The sequence below is a fragment of the Lepus europaeus genome, chromosome 18 (assembly GCF_033115175.1).
Source record: "Lepus europaeus isolate LE1 chromosome 18, mLepTim1.pri, whole genome shotgun sequence".
In the NCBI taxonomy this organism is placed as follows: domain Eukaryota; kingdom Metazoa; phylum Chordata; class Mammalia; order Lagomorpha; family Leporidae; genus Lepus; species Lepus europaeus.
In genome coordinates, this window is record NC_084844.1 from 16078608 (window position 1) to 16098197 (window position 19590).

At 42.3% G+C, this 19590-nt stretch overlaps 1 protein-coding gene across 4 annotated transcripts in view; it reads right to left on the reverse strand.

Annotated features, from left to right (window-relative positions):
- Positions 1 to 19590, reverse strand: part of TLK2 (tousled like kinase 2) — a 139655-nt gene that overhangs the window by 69053 nt on the left and 51012 nt on the right. For 2 of the 4 annotated variants that reach the window (XM_062175639.1, XM_062175638.1), the window contains exons 3-6: positions 15888 to 15959; positions 15158 to 15227; positions 14134 to 14177; positions 13333 to 13428 (exon numbers count right to left, since the gene is read on the reverse strand). In XM_062175639.1, coding sequence (XP_062031623.1) covers positions 13333 to 13428; positions 14134 to 14177; positions 15158 to 15227; positions 15888 to 15959 — 282 coding nt within the window. Of the gene's footprint in view, positions 1 to 13332; positions 13429 to 14133; positions 14178 to 15157; positions 15228 to 15887; positions 15960 to 19590 lie in introns of those variants that run through there. The other 2 variants (XM_062175640.1, XM_062175641.1) reach the window with 2 other exon arrangements.

Consider the following 19590-nt stretch of genomic DNA (forward strand, 5'->3'; position numbering starts at 1 on the left):
AATTAAAATTTGGCAATTTATCTAAAGAAAAATGCATAATTACAGAAGTATAAATAAGATATTTCATAAAGCATTATTCAAAGAATACAAATGTTTACAGGATTTGGGTTAAGTAAATTAACACAATGAAAATGAGGAAATTACATAAGCATACATGTATACATCCAGAAAAGGTCTAGAAATGTTCAGCCACTGTAATAATAGCTCTTCTGGATGGGACTTTCTATTTTACCACTTCTGAACTGGTAACCGTTCGTATCAATGTTAAGTCTATTTTATCAGGAAAAACTAACATTTTCAAAACTATTACTTATTTATTTATTTGAAAGGCAGAGTTTCAGAGAGAGAGGGAGAAAAGAGACAGAGAGATCAAGAGACTGAGATCTTTCATCCGTAGTTCTCTCCCAAATGGCTGTAATGTTTGAGGCTGGGCCAGGCCGAAGATAGGGGCCTGGAACACTGTCCAGGTCTCCCTCGTGAGTGGCAGAGGCCCAAGCACCTCAGTCTCTCCCTGCTGCACCCCCCAGGCCATTAGCAAAGAGCTGGATCAGAAGTGGGGCAGCCAGGATTCAAACTGGCACCCACATGGGATGCTGGTATTGCAGGCAGCAGCTTAATCCGCTATACCACAATGCCAGCCCCTCATTTAAGATTTTAACACAAATGATACTTACAAAGAAATTTAGTATTGAATCTGTGAATAGAGTCCTCAATATCAACACTCTTACCCAACCAAATGCAACAGCTTAAGAAAATTCAGCCTCCAAAACACTGATACCCAGCCACAATGCTCTCATTTCATGAGGGGATCTATCTCTGAAGGTGCAATACAAAAACAATCAACCACACATTCAGTAAGTATCTGCCATTCTCAGAAATACAGCAGGCTACGATGTTTGCCCCAACCTTCCTATGGGAAACAGCCATAAAGACAAGATAAAATATATTCAAAAATATATTATGCATCTAAGGCATAATGCACCAGAGTCACATATAGCCTAAGAATGAGCACCTACAGACCTTGCGTTTCCCTTTCCTGGGCACCATGGTGTCAGGCAGATGGACAGCCACAGGCCAGGGCCCACCTAGCGCAGAGGGTTCAATAGGAAGCCTTCCCCACTTCAAGCTGGGCCTCCTAAGGCCCAGGGAGAGCGTAAATCTGAAATGAAGAACTCCCCTACTCTTGCGGGCTGCAAGGAAGCTGCCTTGGCTGCACAGGGGTTAGAGGTACCCCTGATAAATGCTAAGAAAATCCAAATCAATATTTCCTGGTAGTTGAAATGAACAAAATACAAGCTATAAAATCAGTATTTTAAGTAGTAGCATCAGAGAGAGAAAAATCTCTAGGCACTTGAAAGACACACGTAAAAATTCTCCCTGGAAGAATATATCTTCATCCTAGATCAGAAAGAAACTTCACAAATAAGTTTTTAAGAACAATGAGTACACAGTTTAGAAATGAAGCATAGCAGAAATAAAGTCATGAGCAAAAGTAAGAAAAATAACAGAAAAAAGAAGCAGATTCAAAAGAACTTCTCGGGGCCGGCGCAGTGACTCACTTGGCTAATCCTCCACCTGCAGTGCTGGCATCCCATATGGGCACCGGGTTCTAGTCCCAGTTGCTCCTCTTCCAGTCCAGCTCTCTGCTGTGGCCTGGGAAGGCAGTGGAGGATGGCCCAAGTGCTTGTGTCCCTGTACCCACATTGGAGACCAGGAAGAAGCACCTGGCTCCTGGCTTTGGATCGGCACAGTGCTGGCTGAAGCAGCCATTTGGGGAGTGAACCAACAGAAGGAAGACCTTTCTCTCTGTCTCTCTCTCACTGTCTATAACTCTACCTGTCAAAATAAAAAAAAAAAAAAAAAAGAATTTCTCATACCAGAATTATCAAACACAGATTAAAAGCATCCATGTCAGGAGCAGGCATTAGCCTAGCTCGTGAGATGCCTGTATCTCACACTGGAATGCCTGGATTCAATTCTCAGTTTTAGCTCCTGACTCTAGTTTCCTGCTAATAAAGACTCTGGTAAACAGTGGTGATGTCACGAGGGGCTGGATTCCTGCCACCCATGCAGAGATCTGAATTGAATTACGAGCTCCTAGCTTGAGGTCCAACCCCAGAACCACTGTGGGCATTTGGAGAGTGAGCCAACAGATGGGAACTCCCTCTTTGCCTGCCTTGCTCTTTTCTTAAAAAACAACAAAAAAAGCAGTTACAAAAATTAAGAAGCAAATGGAAAGCAAATTAGAGCCAACAAAACAGAATTTGGGCACTGAAAGGAAAGAAGAAATTATCCATAATGAAGACATAAAGAAAAAATACAAGAAAGAAGTAAAGAAGTATGGTGATAAAACAGGAGAGCTTGGGGTGGGCATTTGGCCTAGTGGTTAAGACATCATTTGAGACATCTATGGGAACTGGCACTGTGGCATAGCGGGTAAAGCCGCCATATGCAGTGCCAGCATCCCATATGGGCAATGGTTCGAGTCCTGGCTGTTCCACTTCTGATCTAGCTCTCTGCTATGGCCTGGGAAAGCAGTAGAAGATGGCCCAAGTTCTTGGGCCCTTGCACCCAGGTGGGAAGACCCGGAGGAAGCTCCAGGCTCCTGGCTCTGGATCTGCGTAGCTCTGGCTGTTGTGGCCATTTGGGGAGTAAACCAGTGGATGGAAGACCTCTCTCTCTCGCTCTCTCTGCTTTTCAAATAAAAAATAAATAAGTAAATCTTAAAAAAAAAAAAAAAAAGAAAAAGACATCTATGTACCACATCACAGTGCACAGGCTCCAATACCCTGCTCTGGCTCCTGACTTCATCTCCCTGCTAATGTGGATCTGGGAGGCAGTGATGATGGCTCATGCCAACCACATGGGAGACCCGGACTGACTTCTTGGCTCCCAGCTCCAGCCACCGTGGGAATCTGGGGACTGAACCAGCAAATGGGGGCACTTTCTCTCCCTAACTGTCTGCATGTCTGTCTGTCTTTCAAATAAATAAAAAAATTTTAAAATAGTCTAACTTACAATTAATTAGAATTTCATAAAAGGAATAGAAGAACAAAGGCAAAGATTATGTTCAAAGAGACAACAGCTAATACTTTATAAGAACTGGTAAAAAAGCCCCAACCCACAGATTCCAAAAGTACAATGAATCATAAGAGGAGAAATAAAAAGATATTATCACAGTGAAATTGCAAGGTTGAACCTCTGACTGTGGCACCAGCATCAATAAGGGTGCTGGTTCGAGTCCCAGCTGCTCCACTTCAGATCCACCTCCCTGCTAATGGCCTGGGAAAGCAGTGGAAGATGGCCCAAGTGCTCAGGTTGCTGCATCCACATGGGAGACCCAAAAGAATCTCCTGGCTCTTGGCTTTGTATCAGCTAAGGTTCTGGCTGTTGCAGCCATTTGGGGAGTGAACCAGCAGATGGAAGATGTCTCTCTCGGTCTCTCACTTTCTCTGTAACTGCGCCTCTCAAATAAATAAATAAATCTTAAGGAAAAAAAAAAGGGAATAAGGCCGGCACCGTGGCTTAACAGGCTAATCCTCCGCCTTGTGGCGCCGGCACACTGGGTTCTAGTCCCGGTTGGGGCACCGGATTTTGTCCTGGTTGCCCCTCTTCCAGGCCAGCTCTCTGCTATGGCCCGGGAGTGCAGTGGAGGATGGTCCAAGTGCTTGGGCCCTGCACCCGCATGGGAGACCAGGAGAAGTGCCTGGCTCCTGGCTTCGGATTGGCGCGATGCGCCGGCCGCGGTGGCCATTGGAGGGTGAACCAACGACAAAAAGGGAGACCTTTCTCTCTGTCCCTCTCTCTCACTATCTACTCTGCCTGTCAAAAAAAAAAAAAAAAGGAATGGGGGGGGAGCAAATACCTTTGAAGAAAAAAGAAGCAAATAAAAGCTGGTCTTTTTTTAAAAAAAAAAAATATTTATTTATTTGAAAGGTAGAATTACAGAGAGGCAGAGGCAGAGAGAAAGAGAGAGAGCTCTTCCATCCACTGGTTTACTCCCCAAATGACTGCAACAGCTGGAGCTATGCAGATTTGAAGCTAGGAGCCAGGAGCTTCCTCTGGGTTTCCCATACAGGTGCAGAAGCCCAAGGACTTGTGCCATCTTTTTTTCTTTTTTCTTTTTTTTAAGATTTATTTACTTATTTGAAAGTCAGAGTTACACAGAGAGAAAAGGAGAGGCAGAGAACGAGAAAGAGAGAGAGAGATCTTCCATCCGCTGGTTCACTCCCCAATTGGCCACAACAGCAGGAGATGCACTGATCCGAAGCCAGGAGCCAGGAGCTTCTTCTGGGTGTCCCAAGCAGATGCCGGGGCCCAAGGAGTTGGGCCATCGTCTACTGCTTTCCCAGGCCATAGCAGAGAGCTGGATCAGAAATGGAGCAGCCGGGACTTGAAAGGGCGCTCCTATGCGATGCTGGCACTGCAGGCAACAGCTTTACCCACTAAGCCACAGCACCGGCCCCAAAAGCTGGTTTCTTAATGATAACAATGGGAGGCAGAAGACAGTAATTACATAATATTCAATTGTGTAAAGATAAAAACTGGGGCCGGTGCTATGGCATAGCAGGTTAAGCCATCACCTGTAACATCGGCCTCTCATTTGGACACCTACATTTCTGATCCAGCTGTCTGCTGTGGTCTGGGAAAGCAGTGGAAGATGGCCACATCCCTGGGCCCCTGCACTCACATGGCAGACCTGGAAGAAGCTCTGGGCTCCTGGCTTCTGCCTGGCCCGGCCCCAGCTGTTACAGCCATTTTGAGAGTGAAACAGCATACTGAGGATCTCTCTCCCCTCTCTCTAACTCTGCCTTTCAGATAAATAAAATAAATCTTTAAGAGAGAGAGAGAGAGAGAGAGAGAGAGAAACACCAGTGAGGGCCTACCTACTAGCAGAGGAGGGAAAAATGGAACCATTAAAAAAATCAACTTAAATGAGAGCAAGTATCAGCCAAGAGCTTTAAAAAGATGAATAGGCATTTAATGATACATAAAGCAAAAATTAACATAAATGTGTGAAGAAGAAACAGGCTACTTTCACAATCATAGAGGGAAACATGAATACACTTTTCTTAGGAATTTTAGAACAAAGAGTGAAAAATTAAAATACACATTTAAACAGTGTGATTAACAAAGCCAAAATAGTGACTGTTTAGGGATGAATACATGGATGGTTAAACTATAAGGAAAAGCAAATGATTACCACAAAAACTAGAAGAGTGGAACAGGCATTTCACATTGCTGTTAAAACACCATCTGCATCACCTACATCCCATGTTGGAATGCCCCATTTCCACATCTAGCTTTCTGATAAGGCACACCATGGGAGGCAGCGGGTGAATACTTGGTTGCTGGCTTTGGCCTGGCAGTTGTAGCAGATAGAGGACAGATCTCTTTCAGATAAATAAACAAACATTTAAAAAAAGAAAGAAAACACCTTAAAAGAGTGACTACTTCCAGGGTAACCGGGAGAGCTGTGATCAGTGAAGTGCACGTAAGTTTCAAGGGTACTGAAAATAGTCCACTTTATACATGGAGTTATTACCTTGAAAATTATTTTCTTGAAGTTTTTTAGTGAGGGCAAGATGGAAATATTTTAGGTTTTTAGGTCAAATCCATCTCTGTCATATATTCTCTGTTTCTATAACTCTTTAAAAATCTAAAAATCACTCTTAGCTTTGCCAGCTGTGGGCTGCAGCTTGCCAACTTCTACATGAAAATGTTCATGTTTTATGTACTTTTCTGTATTTTTAAAAATCTTTAACAAAAAATACTAAATAATCATTGATAGGAAAAAAGGAGAGTACCAGGTTTTTTTTAACCTATTCTTCTTTCAACAATTTTGAGTAACCTCTGTGTGTAAAGCACTGTTTTAGGTGCTAGAGACTGAAAATTGAAAAAGTTATTCTCTTAAACATGTCAAGTAGAAATCAGTTAAGCATATCTCTATTTAGTAAGTACTGTGAGAGATGGAAATAGCAGTAAACAACAAAGACCCTGCTTCATTCTAGGTGGAGAAGATGGGCAATGAATTAATCAAATAGATCAATCCCATTCACAATAGCCACAAAAACAATCAAATACCTTGGAATAAACTTAACCAAGGATGTCAAAGATCTCTACAATGAGAATTACAAAACCTTAAAGAAATAAATAGAAGAGGATACCAAAAAATGGAAAAATCTCCCATGCTCATGGATTCGAAGAATCAACATCATCAAAATGTCCATTCTCAAAAGCAATTTATAGAGTCAATGCAATTCCAATCAAAATACCAAAGACATTCTTCTCAGATCTGGAAAAATGATGCTGACACAGGAGACCTCCAATAGCTAAAGCAATCTTGTACCACAAAAACAAAGTTGGAGGCATCACAATACCAGATTTCAGCACATACTACAGGGCAGTTGTAATCAAAACAGCATGGTACTGGTACAGAAACAGATGGATGGACCAATGGAACAGAACAGAAACACCAGAAATCAATCCAAACATCTAGAGCCAACTTATATTTGATCAAGGATCTAAAACCAATTCCTGGAGCAAGGACAGTCTATTCAATAAATAGTGCTGGGAAAACTGGATTTCCACGTGCAGAAGCATGAAACAAGACCCCTACCTTTCACCTTACACAAAAATCCACTCAACATGGATTAAAGACCTAAATTGACGACCCGACACCATCAAATTATTAGAGAATACTGGAGAAACCCTGCAAAATATAGGCAATGGCAAAGACTTCTTGGAAAAGACTCTGGAAGCACAGGCGGTCAAAACCAAATTTAACATTTGGGATTGCATCAAATTGAGAAGTTTCTGTACGGGAAAAGAAACAGTCAGGAAAGTGAAGAGGCAACCAACAGAATGGGAAAAAATATTTGTAAACCATGCAACTGATAAAGGATTAATAACCAGAATCTACAAAGAGATCAAGAAACTCCACAACAACAAAACAAACAACCCACTTCAGAAATGGGCCAAGGATCTCACAGACATTTTTCAAAAGAGGAAATCCAAATGGCCAACAGGCACATGAAAAGATGTTCAGGATCACTAGCCATCAGGGAAACGCAAATCAAAACTACAATGAGGTTTCACCTCACCCCAGTGAGAATGGCTCACATTCAGAAATCTACCAACAACAGATGCTGGCGAGGATGTGGGGAAAAAGGGACACTAATCCACTGTTGGTGGGAATGCAAACTGCTTAAGCCACTACGGAAGTCAGTCTGGAGATTCCTCAGAAACCTGAATATAACCCTACCATACAACCCAGCCATCCCACTCCTTGGAATTTACCCAAAGGAAATTAAATTGGCAAACAAAAAAGCTGTCTGCACCTCAATGCTTATTGCAGCTCAAGTCACAATAGCTAAGACCTGGAATCAACCTAAATGCCCATCAACAGTAGACTGGATAAAGAAGTTATGGGATATGTACTCTATAGAGTACTATACAGCAGTCAAAAACAATGAAATCCGGTCATTTGCATCAAAATGGAGGAATCTGGAAAACATCATGCTGAGTGAAATAAGCTAGTCCCAAAGGGACAAATATCATATGTTCTCCCTGATTGGTGACAACTAACCGAGCACCAAAAAGGAAACCTGTTGAAGTGAAATGGACACTATGAGAAACAGTGACTTGACCAGCCCTTGTCCTGACTGCTGAACAACTTAATACTTTATCCCTTTTAGTATTTTTTTGTTCTATTTAATACTATTGGTTGAACTCTGTAATTAACACACAATTATTCTTAAGTGTTGAAACTTAACTGAAAAGTGATCCATGTTAAATATAAGAGTGGGAATAAGAGAGGGAGGAGATGTACAATTTGGGACAAGCTCAAGCTGACTTGCCCAAAATGGTAGAGTTAGAAACGTGCCTGGGGATTCCAATTCAATCCCATCAAGGTGGCATGTACCGATGCCATCTCACTAGTCCAAGTGATCAATTTCTGTTCACAATTGATCATAATGATAGGACTAAGAGTCAAAGGGATCACATAAACAAGACTAGTGTCTGCTAATACTAACTGATAGAGTTAAAAAGGGAGAGAACGATCCAACATGGGAAGCAGGATACACAGCAGACTCATAGAAGGGCAGTTGTCCTAAACAGCACTCTGGCCTCGGGATAGGCTCTTAAGGCATTCGGACCTGGCTGAAGAGCCCATGAGAGTATTTTAGGCATGGAAAGCCAAGACACTCTGGAGAAAAAAAAAAAAAAAACCCTAAATGAAAGATCGCTGTGAATGAAATCCCAGTGGAAAGAACAGTCCATCAAAGGAGGAGGTACCTTTCTCTGAAGGGAAGAGAGAACTTCCACTTTGACTATGACCTTGTCTAAATAAGATCGGAGTTAGCGAACTCAAAAGGCTCCCATAGCCTTGGCAACTCATGACAAGAGCCTAGGGAGATTACTGACCCCATAAACAAGAGTGTCGATTTGCTAAGTCAACAACAGGAGTCACTGTGTACTTACTCCCCATGTAGGATCTCTGTCCTTCATGTGTTGTCCAATGTGAATTAATGCTATAACTAGTACTCAAACAGTATTTTACACTTTATGTTTCTATGTGGATGCAAACTGTTGAAATCTTTACTTAATATACACTAAATTGAAAATTTAGTAAATAGAATTGAAAATGAGGCCAGCACCATGGCTTAACAGGCTAATCCTCCGCCTTGCGGCGCCAGCACACCAGGTTCTAGTCCCGGTTGGGGCGCTGGATTCTATCCCGGTTGCCCCTCTTCCAGGCCAGCTCTCTGCTATGGCCCGGGAGTGCAGTGGAGGATGGCCCAAGTCCTTGGGCCCTGCACCCGCATGGGAGACCAGGAGAAGCACCTGGCTCCTGGCTTCGGATCAGTGAGATGCGCCAGCCGCAGCGGCCATTGGAGGGTGAACCAACGGCAAAAAGGAAGACCTTTCTCTCTGTCTCTATTTCTCTCACTATCCACTCTGCCTGTCAAAATAATAAATAAATTAAAAAAAAAAAAAACAGAATTGAAAATGAATCTTGATGTGAATGGAATGGGAGAAGGAGCGGGAGATGGGAGGAAAGTTATTGGGGGGGAGAAAGCCATTGTAATCCATAAGCTGTACTTTGGAAATTATATTTATTAAATATAAGTGAAAAAAAATTAAAATATATAAAATGTTTAAAAATAAGTTGACAATGACTTACAACAAACACAACAATATGACTAAATCTCACAAAATCAATATTCAGCAAAATGAGTCAAACACAAGAATACATACTGCATGATTCCTTTTACATAACGTGCAAAAAAAACCCAGGTCAAAGTCATCTATGCTGTCAGAAATTGGGGCAGTGGTTACTGGCCATCCACGTGGCAGAGATGGAGGTGAATGACTGGACTTCAGTGGGGCTGATAATATTTCTTTTTTGTGCTGGCATAGTTTGTGAGAATTCATTATACTGTAGAATTTTATACTCTTGTGTGTGTGTGTATGTGTCTTTCAATATGTATTAAATATAAATTAATTAAAAATTCAAATACAGGGACTGCTGTTGTGGCGCAGCAAGTAAAGCTGCTGCCTGTGATGCCGGCATCCTATAGAGCTGCTGGTTCAATGCTCAGCTGCTGTCCCACTTCCAATCCAGCAGCTCTGGGGCTGGCGCTGTGGCGTAGCAGCTGAGGCCACCACCTGTGGTGCTGACATCCTATAGGGGCACCAGTTCGAGTCCTGGCTGCTCCACTTTCAATCCAGCTCTCTACAATGGCCTGGGAAAGCACACAGGAGACCTGGAAGAAGCTCCTGGCTCCTGTCTTCAGATCAGCGCAGCTCCGGCCGTCATGGTCATTTGGGGTGTGAACCAGCAGATGGAAGATCTCCCCCTCTCCCCACCCCCTGTGCAGCTCAGGCTTCCAGGTAAATAAATATATCTAAGGGGCCGGTGCTGTGGCATAGTGGGTAAAGCCACTGTCTGCAGTGCCAGCATCCCATACGGGCACCGGTTCGTTTCCCGGTTGCTGCACTTCTGATCCAGCTCTCTGCTATGGCCTGGGAAAGCAGCCCCTGCACCCGCGTGGGAGACCCGGAGGAAGCTCCTGGCTCCTGGCTCTGGATCGGCACACCTCCAGCCATTGCAGCTAGCTGGAGAGTGAACCAGCGATGGAAGATCGATCAATCTCTCTCTCTCTCTCTCTCTCTCTCTCTCTCTCTCTCTCTCTCTCCGCCTCTCTCTGCCTCTCCTTCTCTCTCTGCATAATTCTGACTTACAAATAAATAAATAAATCTTTAAAAAAATAAATAAATCTAAAAAAATTTTAATGTAAATCAAAATTTGTGTGTGTGTGTGAGAGAGAGAGAGACAGAGAGAGCGCGAGAGCGAGCAAGCACGTGAAGTGGTGATAACCAAGAATTAAAATAAGGCAAATTAGAGACAGAGAAGTTGGCTCAAAAATGACCACTTTTCCAAGGTCATTTTTGAGCAACAACCTGATGAAAAAATTGCTGATGTCTTAGCAAAGAATGTTCCTAGAAGAGGGAATAGCAAGACAAAGGTCTCGCAGCAAACAGTGGTTCGCAGTGTTCAAGGGACTTCCAGAAGGCCAGCATGGCTGCCACGGGTAAGACCAAGGGAGAACAGCTGCAGGTGTAGTCAGGCCCACGGGGGAGCACAGACCACACAGGAGCTTTAGACTTTTTAAGGACTTCAACAGAGAAGCCACTGGTAATCTGGAACAGAGAGGAGTGGCAGGATGTTTACCTAATTCTGTAAAGTCGCTCAGGCTACTACTTTCAAATCAGAAGAGACAAAGGCAAAACAGACTACCTTGGAGGCTAAGGCAGAGAATCAGAAGGGTACTGCGTGTAAGATATGTAAACAAAAATCCAAGTAGCGAGTTGGAAATAAAATTTTCAGGAAAACCAGAACTCAAGAGAAGGGGTGGCAAGTTCATTTATACCAAAAGGCAGGTACAGGAACTGATGCGAGCAACTTGGCAGGTCTGGCCCAGGAGCCATGTGGACGTTCTCTTCTGATTGCGTCTATTTTCTCAGTAAGATTAAAAAGCAAGGTTATAAATTGAATCAGAAGAAGAAGTACTGCTGGAGGATTGAGGGGGTTGACAAAAATATGAGCTATTTATCAAAGAAAGGGAATTAACTAGAGATGTAGTAGGACTGGCAGGCAACGAAAGGTGCACTTAACATTAGAAGTCATGAACATAAAGCGAGATCAATCAGCTTGTGTGGGTATGTTTTCCTCAAATCATGCTGGACTGCTCAGAGGCAAGGAAAAGGTGAAGAATTTAACTTAACCAAGGCTGAGTCATTCCAGGTAAGTAGAATGGAGAAAAGCATATTGAGGATATACAAATCAGTGATTATAACAGAACCCAAGTTGGAAGGATAAAGAGCTTTTCATGACAATGGAAAAGGCAAATTAAAGTTTGGTTCTCATTTTAAGACCTAATATATACTTATTTATATAATGTTGATGAGGCCCAGTCACATTCATATAACTAACAAATATCTCCAGATGATTGAATACATCTCTTTTGCCATGAAGTAAGAAGATTCAACCTAAACTAACACATAATAGATGGGTAATCACATCACTAAAAACTAAATGGAAAAAAAAAAAAAGAATTTCAAAAAGGAAAGTGATGGACAACATCACAAAATTCCACATATTTGTCCTAACTATATATTCTGCAATCTCATTAAAAAAAAAAGAAGAAGAAGAAGAAGGTTTAAAACAGACACAGGCCCAAACAGTTATCTAACAAACCTCAACCTAGCCAAATAGACGTGTGCATTAAACACTTCTTTTTTTGACAGGCAGAGTGGACAGTGAGAGAGAGAGAGAGAGAAAGGTCTTCCTTTTGCCGTTGGTTCACCCTCCAATGGCCACCACGGCCGGCGCATCGTGCTGATCCGAAGCCAGAAGCCAGGTGCTTCTCCTGGTCTCCCATGGGGTGCAGGGCCCAAGCACCTGGGCCATCCTCCACTGCACTCCCGGGTCACAGCAGAGAGCTGGCCTGGAAGAGGGGCAACCGGGACAGAATCTGGCGCCCGGTCGGGGACTAGAACCCAGTGTGCCGGCGCCGCAAAGCAGAGAATTAGCCTATTGAGCTGCGGCGCCGGCCAAACACTTCTTACATTTTAAAATATGGCAAGGTTGATAAAACACCAAAAAATTCATGTTATTTTCCTAAGTTTAACTTACGTTTTCCTAAGTACTTTACTGATTATAGTCATCTAATAAATGCATGTTTTTATGAGAAAGTAGGGAGAAGAAGTACATTTTAAAACACTTTAACATTACAAAAGTTTAAATCACTTAGGAAAAGAACAAAATTACACAAGGAAAACAACTGTCCTAAACAAAGATCTAGGATGAAAACTCCTGATCTTAGAGACCCTACTGAACAAAACTCCACTGAAGGCATCATTGACCAGTATCTCTTAAGTTGGGGATGGTAAATGCTATCAGCAAATCATCCAAAGGCCCTGAATCAAATTAACAAAATTCTACATTGGCAAACTGTAAAATTCTCCAAGTCAGCACTACTAACATTTTGGTTCACTTCTTGGTTGTAGGGGAGCTATCTGAACATTACAGGATATTTACCAGCTTCTCTGGCCTCCACTCCACAGCCGCTAGCCGTGCCAACCAAAAATGGCTCCATGTATACTGGGGCGAGTGTCCCATGTGGAACAAAACTGTATCTGACTGAGAACCACTAACTTAAGTACAACGTATTAAGACCTTCAGATCTCACCTACTGGCTAAAACAAACCTAGCTCTAATCTACATAGCTTTTCTCTATGACTGAGTAACCCCCAAAGATAAGTCAAACACGAGGGACAGATCAAATTTTAAAAAGGAAAAAAATAGTTATAGGAACATTTCCATTTTGCAGAGATAAAAACCTAATGTTTGGATTGGAATCATTTCCTTGACAGCCCACTAAGCCATAGGCTTGGAGGCGATTTATTATGCTACTAAGGTCAGCTTTTGTAAATAGTTAACTTACTTGCACATCAGTCTTCTCCTATCTAATTCATAAAACTTTCCCCATTCCTCTGATCAAAGAGGCAAATGTGAATCATATCCTTCCACCTCCTTCCTGGATGGTAAATAAGGCTTTTCTCCTCTCAAAAATAAATTAATTAATTAATAAGAAGTTAATTTACTGACACATACGTGAATGTAAGTGATTCACTGATAATATTATGCACCATTGTCCCTAATGCCTTATCTCCCATGGATAATTAATGGAAGAGAAACTTTGCTTGAGTGTTCCTGGTTTGTCTCCTACAACAGGTGTCAAATGTCTCCAGGTGATTGCTTACCGGTAAGGGATTGGATAAGGAATGTTGCGGTGAGGATCGTGCAACTGGCGGAACACTTCTGCCAGGGCTGGTTCCTGGCCCGCTTCCCCCAGCAAACTGGCCAACAGGGAAAAATGCATATGAATAATTCAAAACAGTACTATGCTTCAGATAAGGAGAGTAAAAGTTTAATGCACAAAACAGGTATTATATATGGCCCCATTAAGTTAATACATGTTACTCTAGAGAGAAAACACCACATAAACCAAGTTCTGGTTATCTTTTCAACGAGATTTTTAAGAAGGAACTCTAGGAGAAATACACGAAACCCAGCTAAAAAGCTGAAGATACACATGGTTTTAGAAGGACATGAGAGAAGAATGTTTTTGCTTCTGGTCTCAAACACACACAGCAGAAACATAGTGGTACAGTGGATGTTAGTGTCTCTAGTTACCCCTAATGATGGGTCAGTGAGCTCACTACATGTTCCACCAGGCCAAAGAGCAAAGGATAAAAAAGAGTTCAAGTCATTCCACCTCAATCTTTGTAAGACTCAAAACCTAGTATGGCCAACAACAACAAAAAAAAATCAGCTCATTTGTGAATCTTATATCATCACAGACAAGACACAAAATAAAAAATTCAAATTTAGGAAATCAGTAGGAGTTTCCTCTTACTGACAGAGGGAGTAGCATTAGACCGATGAAGACGGGGAGGAAGGGGATAAAAGCACAGGAAAAGCAACACTGCTTCCTAAACAAACACGATTTAGGTTTTTAAAAAATCATTACAGATTTTTTTTTCCCCAAAAATGTAACTTACCTCAAAGTAATCACTAATTTTATGTCCCCTAGGAGTGCCTTTCCCTGAAAATGAAACCAAAGTAAATACAGTTTTCCAATGGAGACGTACAGCGCTCATTCACTTAAGTATATTGTATACTCCCTGTAACTATAAACACTGCTACAAACTCAGTGTCGGCTTTCCTATTAACACATGAGCTAAAGCATCAGCACCCTAAGAAAGACTATTTCCTCCATGCATGACAAAATCAGCAGTGAAAACACTCGCCAGTAAGATTATCTTTCTTCTATAAATATACTAACAAAATTTGTGCCATAATTATCAATCAAAATAAAACTTATCTACGATTCACATCTCAACCTAAGAGAACAAAGAATCAAAACAATCCCACAGTGACTAAGGAGTTGACTCTATTTCAATCAAAAACTTCATATGGCCTTGTCACTTGGGTGAATTTTCTTCCTTCCCAAAAGACAAATATGAATTATATGTAGTTTTTAAAAAAAAGACTTGGAAAAGAGACTTGGATTTCCATTCCATCAAGTCAAACCATTTATTCTTCCTGTGATTACATAAAAATATCTGGCATCACAGCCATCATATTTACAGACTTTTTCTAGTGGCTCCAATGTGCAACTAAGTGACCGCCACGGAAGAAGAGCAGGTGGAAAGGACAGCCATGGAAAACAAAACCACTTCTGGCTCCCTATTACTACCAAGTCACTGATCTAACGCCAGACGCAGTAAAAACTGCAAAGTTTAACCTCTTTTCATATATTCCATACTCGATCTGAAAAGAAACCTGTGGTGAGACGATTGTTCACGTACAACAGGGAAAACAAGAGTCCCCAAAGAACTGACTGTTTTGTCAGGTGTATATCAAATGGCAAGTATACAATAAACAGCCTGATATTCCCTTAAAATTCACAAGCCTCCTTTGTTAGGAATCCCCATACATAAGCCAATTATTTAGAGTAGGTTAGAAAACTCTATCTAAATACATAAGAATTTGGCATTTTTATTGGTGTGAAATCATGACTACCTTGGCTAGTTTCATATGGTTCAGCTTTTCTTTTCCGATTTCGCTGGTCATTCTGCTTTTTCTCAGGAGTCTGTTAAACATCATACATGTAACAATTAGCATTCTGGCAAATTTTTCACATTAGGAAAAAGAACATGTACAAAATACCAGATAGCTAAAGAGATATAACTGGTACAGACAAGAACAGAGTAAAAGAACCAAACCCTCCAAGCAATTTTTGGCAAACACCTTAAATGTTTCAATTTATTCATCTTAAACCAAAGTTGCTCCAAAGCAAAAAAGGGTATTTTTAGATTTAGATCCATATTCATGCATCTAGGTTACCTGCCTATTTAAAAAAAAAATCTGATCTCTCATTTAAGCAGGAAAAACAAAACAAACCTTTTCAAATTCTACTACTAAAGTCAGTGTCTCTCATTCTGTTAAAGTACTAAAAGGTATTAAAATTTAAGGCACCTAAGGTAATTCAGCCAGAACTGCAAATTTCTGCAGGCACCTAAATCAAATTTCTGAGGGCACCTAAACAGAGAGGAAACCCATACACAATTATAATAAAAACATATCAGGGTAACATCACATCCGTACAAATGCAGACCCTGGTGCAGCAAACATCTCAAAGAGAAGCCATGCATATAGATTCTAGAAGCGCCCCTAGAGTCACAGTGCTGTCTTTTTAACCCAGACAAAGTTTGGCCATGTGAAAAGTCTTCCCATACATGTAGCTTCTTACCTCTACTTCTTTATCACTCAAGGACCCGACGCTGCACAAGCTCTGGTTGGAAGACTCACTATTCAGTGGCCCCTGGGGGAGAAGAAAAAAAATCAAAAGAAATTTTAAGATGAAAACAAAACTGAGAAAGAAGTTTGTTGATTTTGATGTCTAAGTAATAAGGCCAGAAGCCAAGAGTTAACTGCATCTCCTCCAAGGCAACTTAAAAGAACTACTGCACGGTGCCCTTCATGTTAGCATCCTCTACTACATACACTGTATTCATTGCCTGCACAAACTCTGTTCTCCTGTGCAGATTCTCCCTCCTAGAGTGCTTCCACATGTTCCGATTTCCTTCTCATTCCCCATCCTCTTTGCTGAGGCTAAGGCCCAGGCAAGTACCATTGAAGACATGAAGGGTGCTGCCTTCTTTTGCCCAACCCCTGTGTGTGGCAGAGAGGCTCGCCAATAGGCACAGCACCCTAAGAACACTGAGGACCCAACACCCCCTTTGCTCATCTCATGGTACAGTGGTTGCACAACAGAAAGAGACAAGCCAAGAGGCCCTCAGGCTGCTGACCTCTCTCCCCCCTCCCAGCACTCAGAGATCCCCCACAGAAGAGCTTGCCTCTGTGCCGCCCCCACCCCCACCCCCACCCCCACCCCCACCTCCAGAACCCTGGTGCAGATATTTTACCTAACAGAAAAAGCAGGAAAACACAGTATCCCAATGGACCTGACCTCATTTGCCATAGTGTATGCACAAATTTAACTCTAATGGAATCTTCAAGAACTGTGGAAGCTGTGGTGAATGGCAATTGGAAGACGATGTGTGGATGTAATGAAGACGCAGCCTAGTCTGTAAGCTAGTTTGCAGGAGGGCACCGGGTCACAATAGAGAAAAGGTTGTTCTCTCCTCTCTCCCTGCCCGAAAGGTCAGACAGAACAAAAATCTAAGACCTCAGAAACTCTTCCTTCTGAGGAGTCACAATTTTGATTGGATTAGTTACATTAGGGCATTGTTGAAAACAATGGAACAACTGGGCTACAGAATTTAACAGCTGAGAACGCTTAAAAAATGAAGAAGTCAGACCAGTACCATAGTCATCGGTCATCCAGGTGACTGTAGGCATAGCTGAAAGTGTGTGGGTGTCATGGTGCAGCAGGTTAAGTTCCTGAATCCCACATCATAATGCCTGGAATCAAGTACTGATCATGGAATTCGCTTCTGACAGTTTCCTGCTAATGCACCCAGGAGGCAGCAAAGGATGGCCCAAGTACTTGGGTTCTTGCAACGCACGTGGAGATCCAGGAATTCCTGATTTCTGGGTTCAGCTTAGCCCAGCCCCAAGCTGTTGCAAGTATTTGGAAAGTGAACCAACGGATGGAAGAACTATCTTTGTTTCTCTCACTCTCTCTTTCCCTGTCACTCTTTCAAACAGATAAATAAATCTTGAAAAAAAAGAAAAAAAGTTGCCTCACTGAGGAACAACATCAGGGGGTGAGGATGAGGAAGTAGGGTAGAACAGGTTTCACAAAAATAATCCAGTTAGTCTCTAAACAAACAGATAGTAAATAACAATAACAAGCCCTAGTGGGTAAAGAAGACTCAAGACCCAGTATTGATGCAATATACTATTTAGTTTCTGCAGTGAGCATTTAGCCTAACATGCCTAGGTTGGATTCCTGGTTCTGGCTCCTGACTCCAGCTTTGTGCCAATACAGACACTGGGAGGTAGCAGTGATGGTTCAAGTAATTTAGTTCATGTCACCTATGTGGGAGATCTGAACTGTGTTCCCAGCTTCTGGCCCTGTCCTAGCCCCAGCCATTGCATACATTTAGAGAACCAGTGAATGAGAGTGTGTTTTCTCTCTCCCTATCTTTCTCTCAAATTAAAAAAAAAATATATATATATACAGTTTCCAACAAAAAAGCATGAAGTATACAAAGAAAAGGAGTAAACTACAATCTATATACAGGGGAGGAATGAAGCAAAGAAACTGCCTGTAAAGAGTGATCAGAAGTTGGAGTAAACAAAAAAATATTTCAAAAGAGCCATTAAAAATACGTCCACAGAACCAAAGGAAACCATGATTAAAGAAATAAAGGCATGGGTGATACAGCAAATTAAAAATATCAGTAACACAGGGTTGACCAAAAAAAATTCTAGTTTAATATTAAAAAGTGGCCGGCACCTTGGCTTAACAGGCTAATCCTCCGCCTTGCGGTGCTGGCACACCGGGTTCTAGTCCCAGTTGGGGCGCCGGATTCTATCCCGGTTGCCCCTCTTCCAAGGCCAGCTCTCTGCTATGGCCCAGGAAGGCAGTGGAGGATGGCCCAAGTCCTTGGGCCCTGCACCCCATGGGAGACCAGGAGGAGCACCTGGCTCCTGGCTTCGGATCAGCGAGATGCGCTGGCCGCAGCGGCCATTGGAGGGTGAGCCAACGGCAAAAGGAAGACCTTTCTCTCTCTGTCTCTCTCTCTCACTATCCACTCTGCCTGTCCAAAAAATATATATATATATATATATATATATATATATTAAAAAGCCTGCTGGAAAGGCTCAACACTAGAACTGAACTGGCAGGAGAAATAAGACTGTGCAAGCCAATTAACAGAGAAAAGGAGAATGAAGAAAAATAAGCTGTGTTTCACAGAGATGTTGGAAACTGTTAAGTGCACAAACATATACATAACAGAGGTGAAGAAGAGAGTGAGAAAGAAGGAGAAAAATATTTAAAGAAACAATTGCTGAAAACAGCTCCAATTTACTGAAAAGCAATCAGCTACACAAGTAAGAATCTCAGTGAACGCCAAGTAGGATAAACAAAGTGATCCACCACAGGAAAATGTTCAAAAATACATCAAAGGAAAATGTTCAAAGGCAAAGATAAGGAGAAAATATTGAAAGGGGCAAAAGGAAAAACAACCCATCACTTAGAAAGGAATTCAGGGACCAGCGCCGTGGCTCACTTGGTTAATCCTCTGCCTGCGGCACCGGCATCCCATATGTGCACCGGGTTCTAGTCCCGGTTGCTCCTCTTCCAGTCCAGCTCTCTGCTGTGGCCTGGGAAGGCAGTGGAGGATGGCCCAAGTGCTTGGGCTCCTACACCCGCCTGGGAATCCAGGAAGAAGCACCTGGCTCCTGGCTTCAGATCGGCGCAGTGCCAGCAGTAACAGCCATTTGGGGAGTGAACCAACGGAGGGAAGACCTTTCTCTCTGTCTCTCACTGTCTATAACTCTACCTGTCAAATAAATAAAAATTTAAAAAAAAAAAGGAATTTAGGTAAGATTAACAGCTGACTTCTCAGCAAAAAACAATGGAGGTCAGAAGCAGTGGGAAAACATATTGAAAGTGCTTAAAATAAATAAAACAGAAAATGTCAATCAAGAATATTTCATTGAGCAAACATCTCTTTCAAAAATGAAGGAAAGGAGCTGGAACTGTGGTGTAGTGGGCTAAGCCTCTGCCTGCAGCGTTGGCATCCCATATGGATGCCGGGTCATGTCCCAGCTGCTCCATTTCCAATTCAGCTCTCTGCTATGCCCTGGGAAAGCAACAGAAGACAGCCCAAATGCTTGGGCCCCTGTACCTGTGTGGGAGACCCAGAAAAAGCTCCTGGCTGCTGGCTCTGGATCAGCCCAGCTCTGACTGTTGCATCCATTTGGGGAGTGAACCAGCAGATGGAAAGACCTTCTTTCTCTGTCTGTAACTCTGCCTC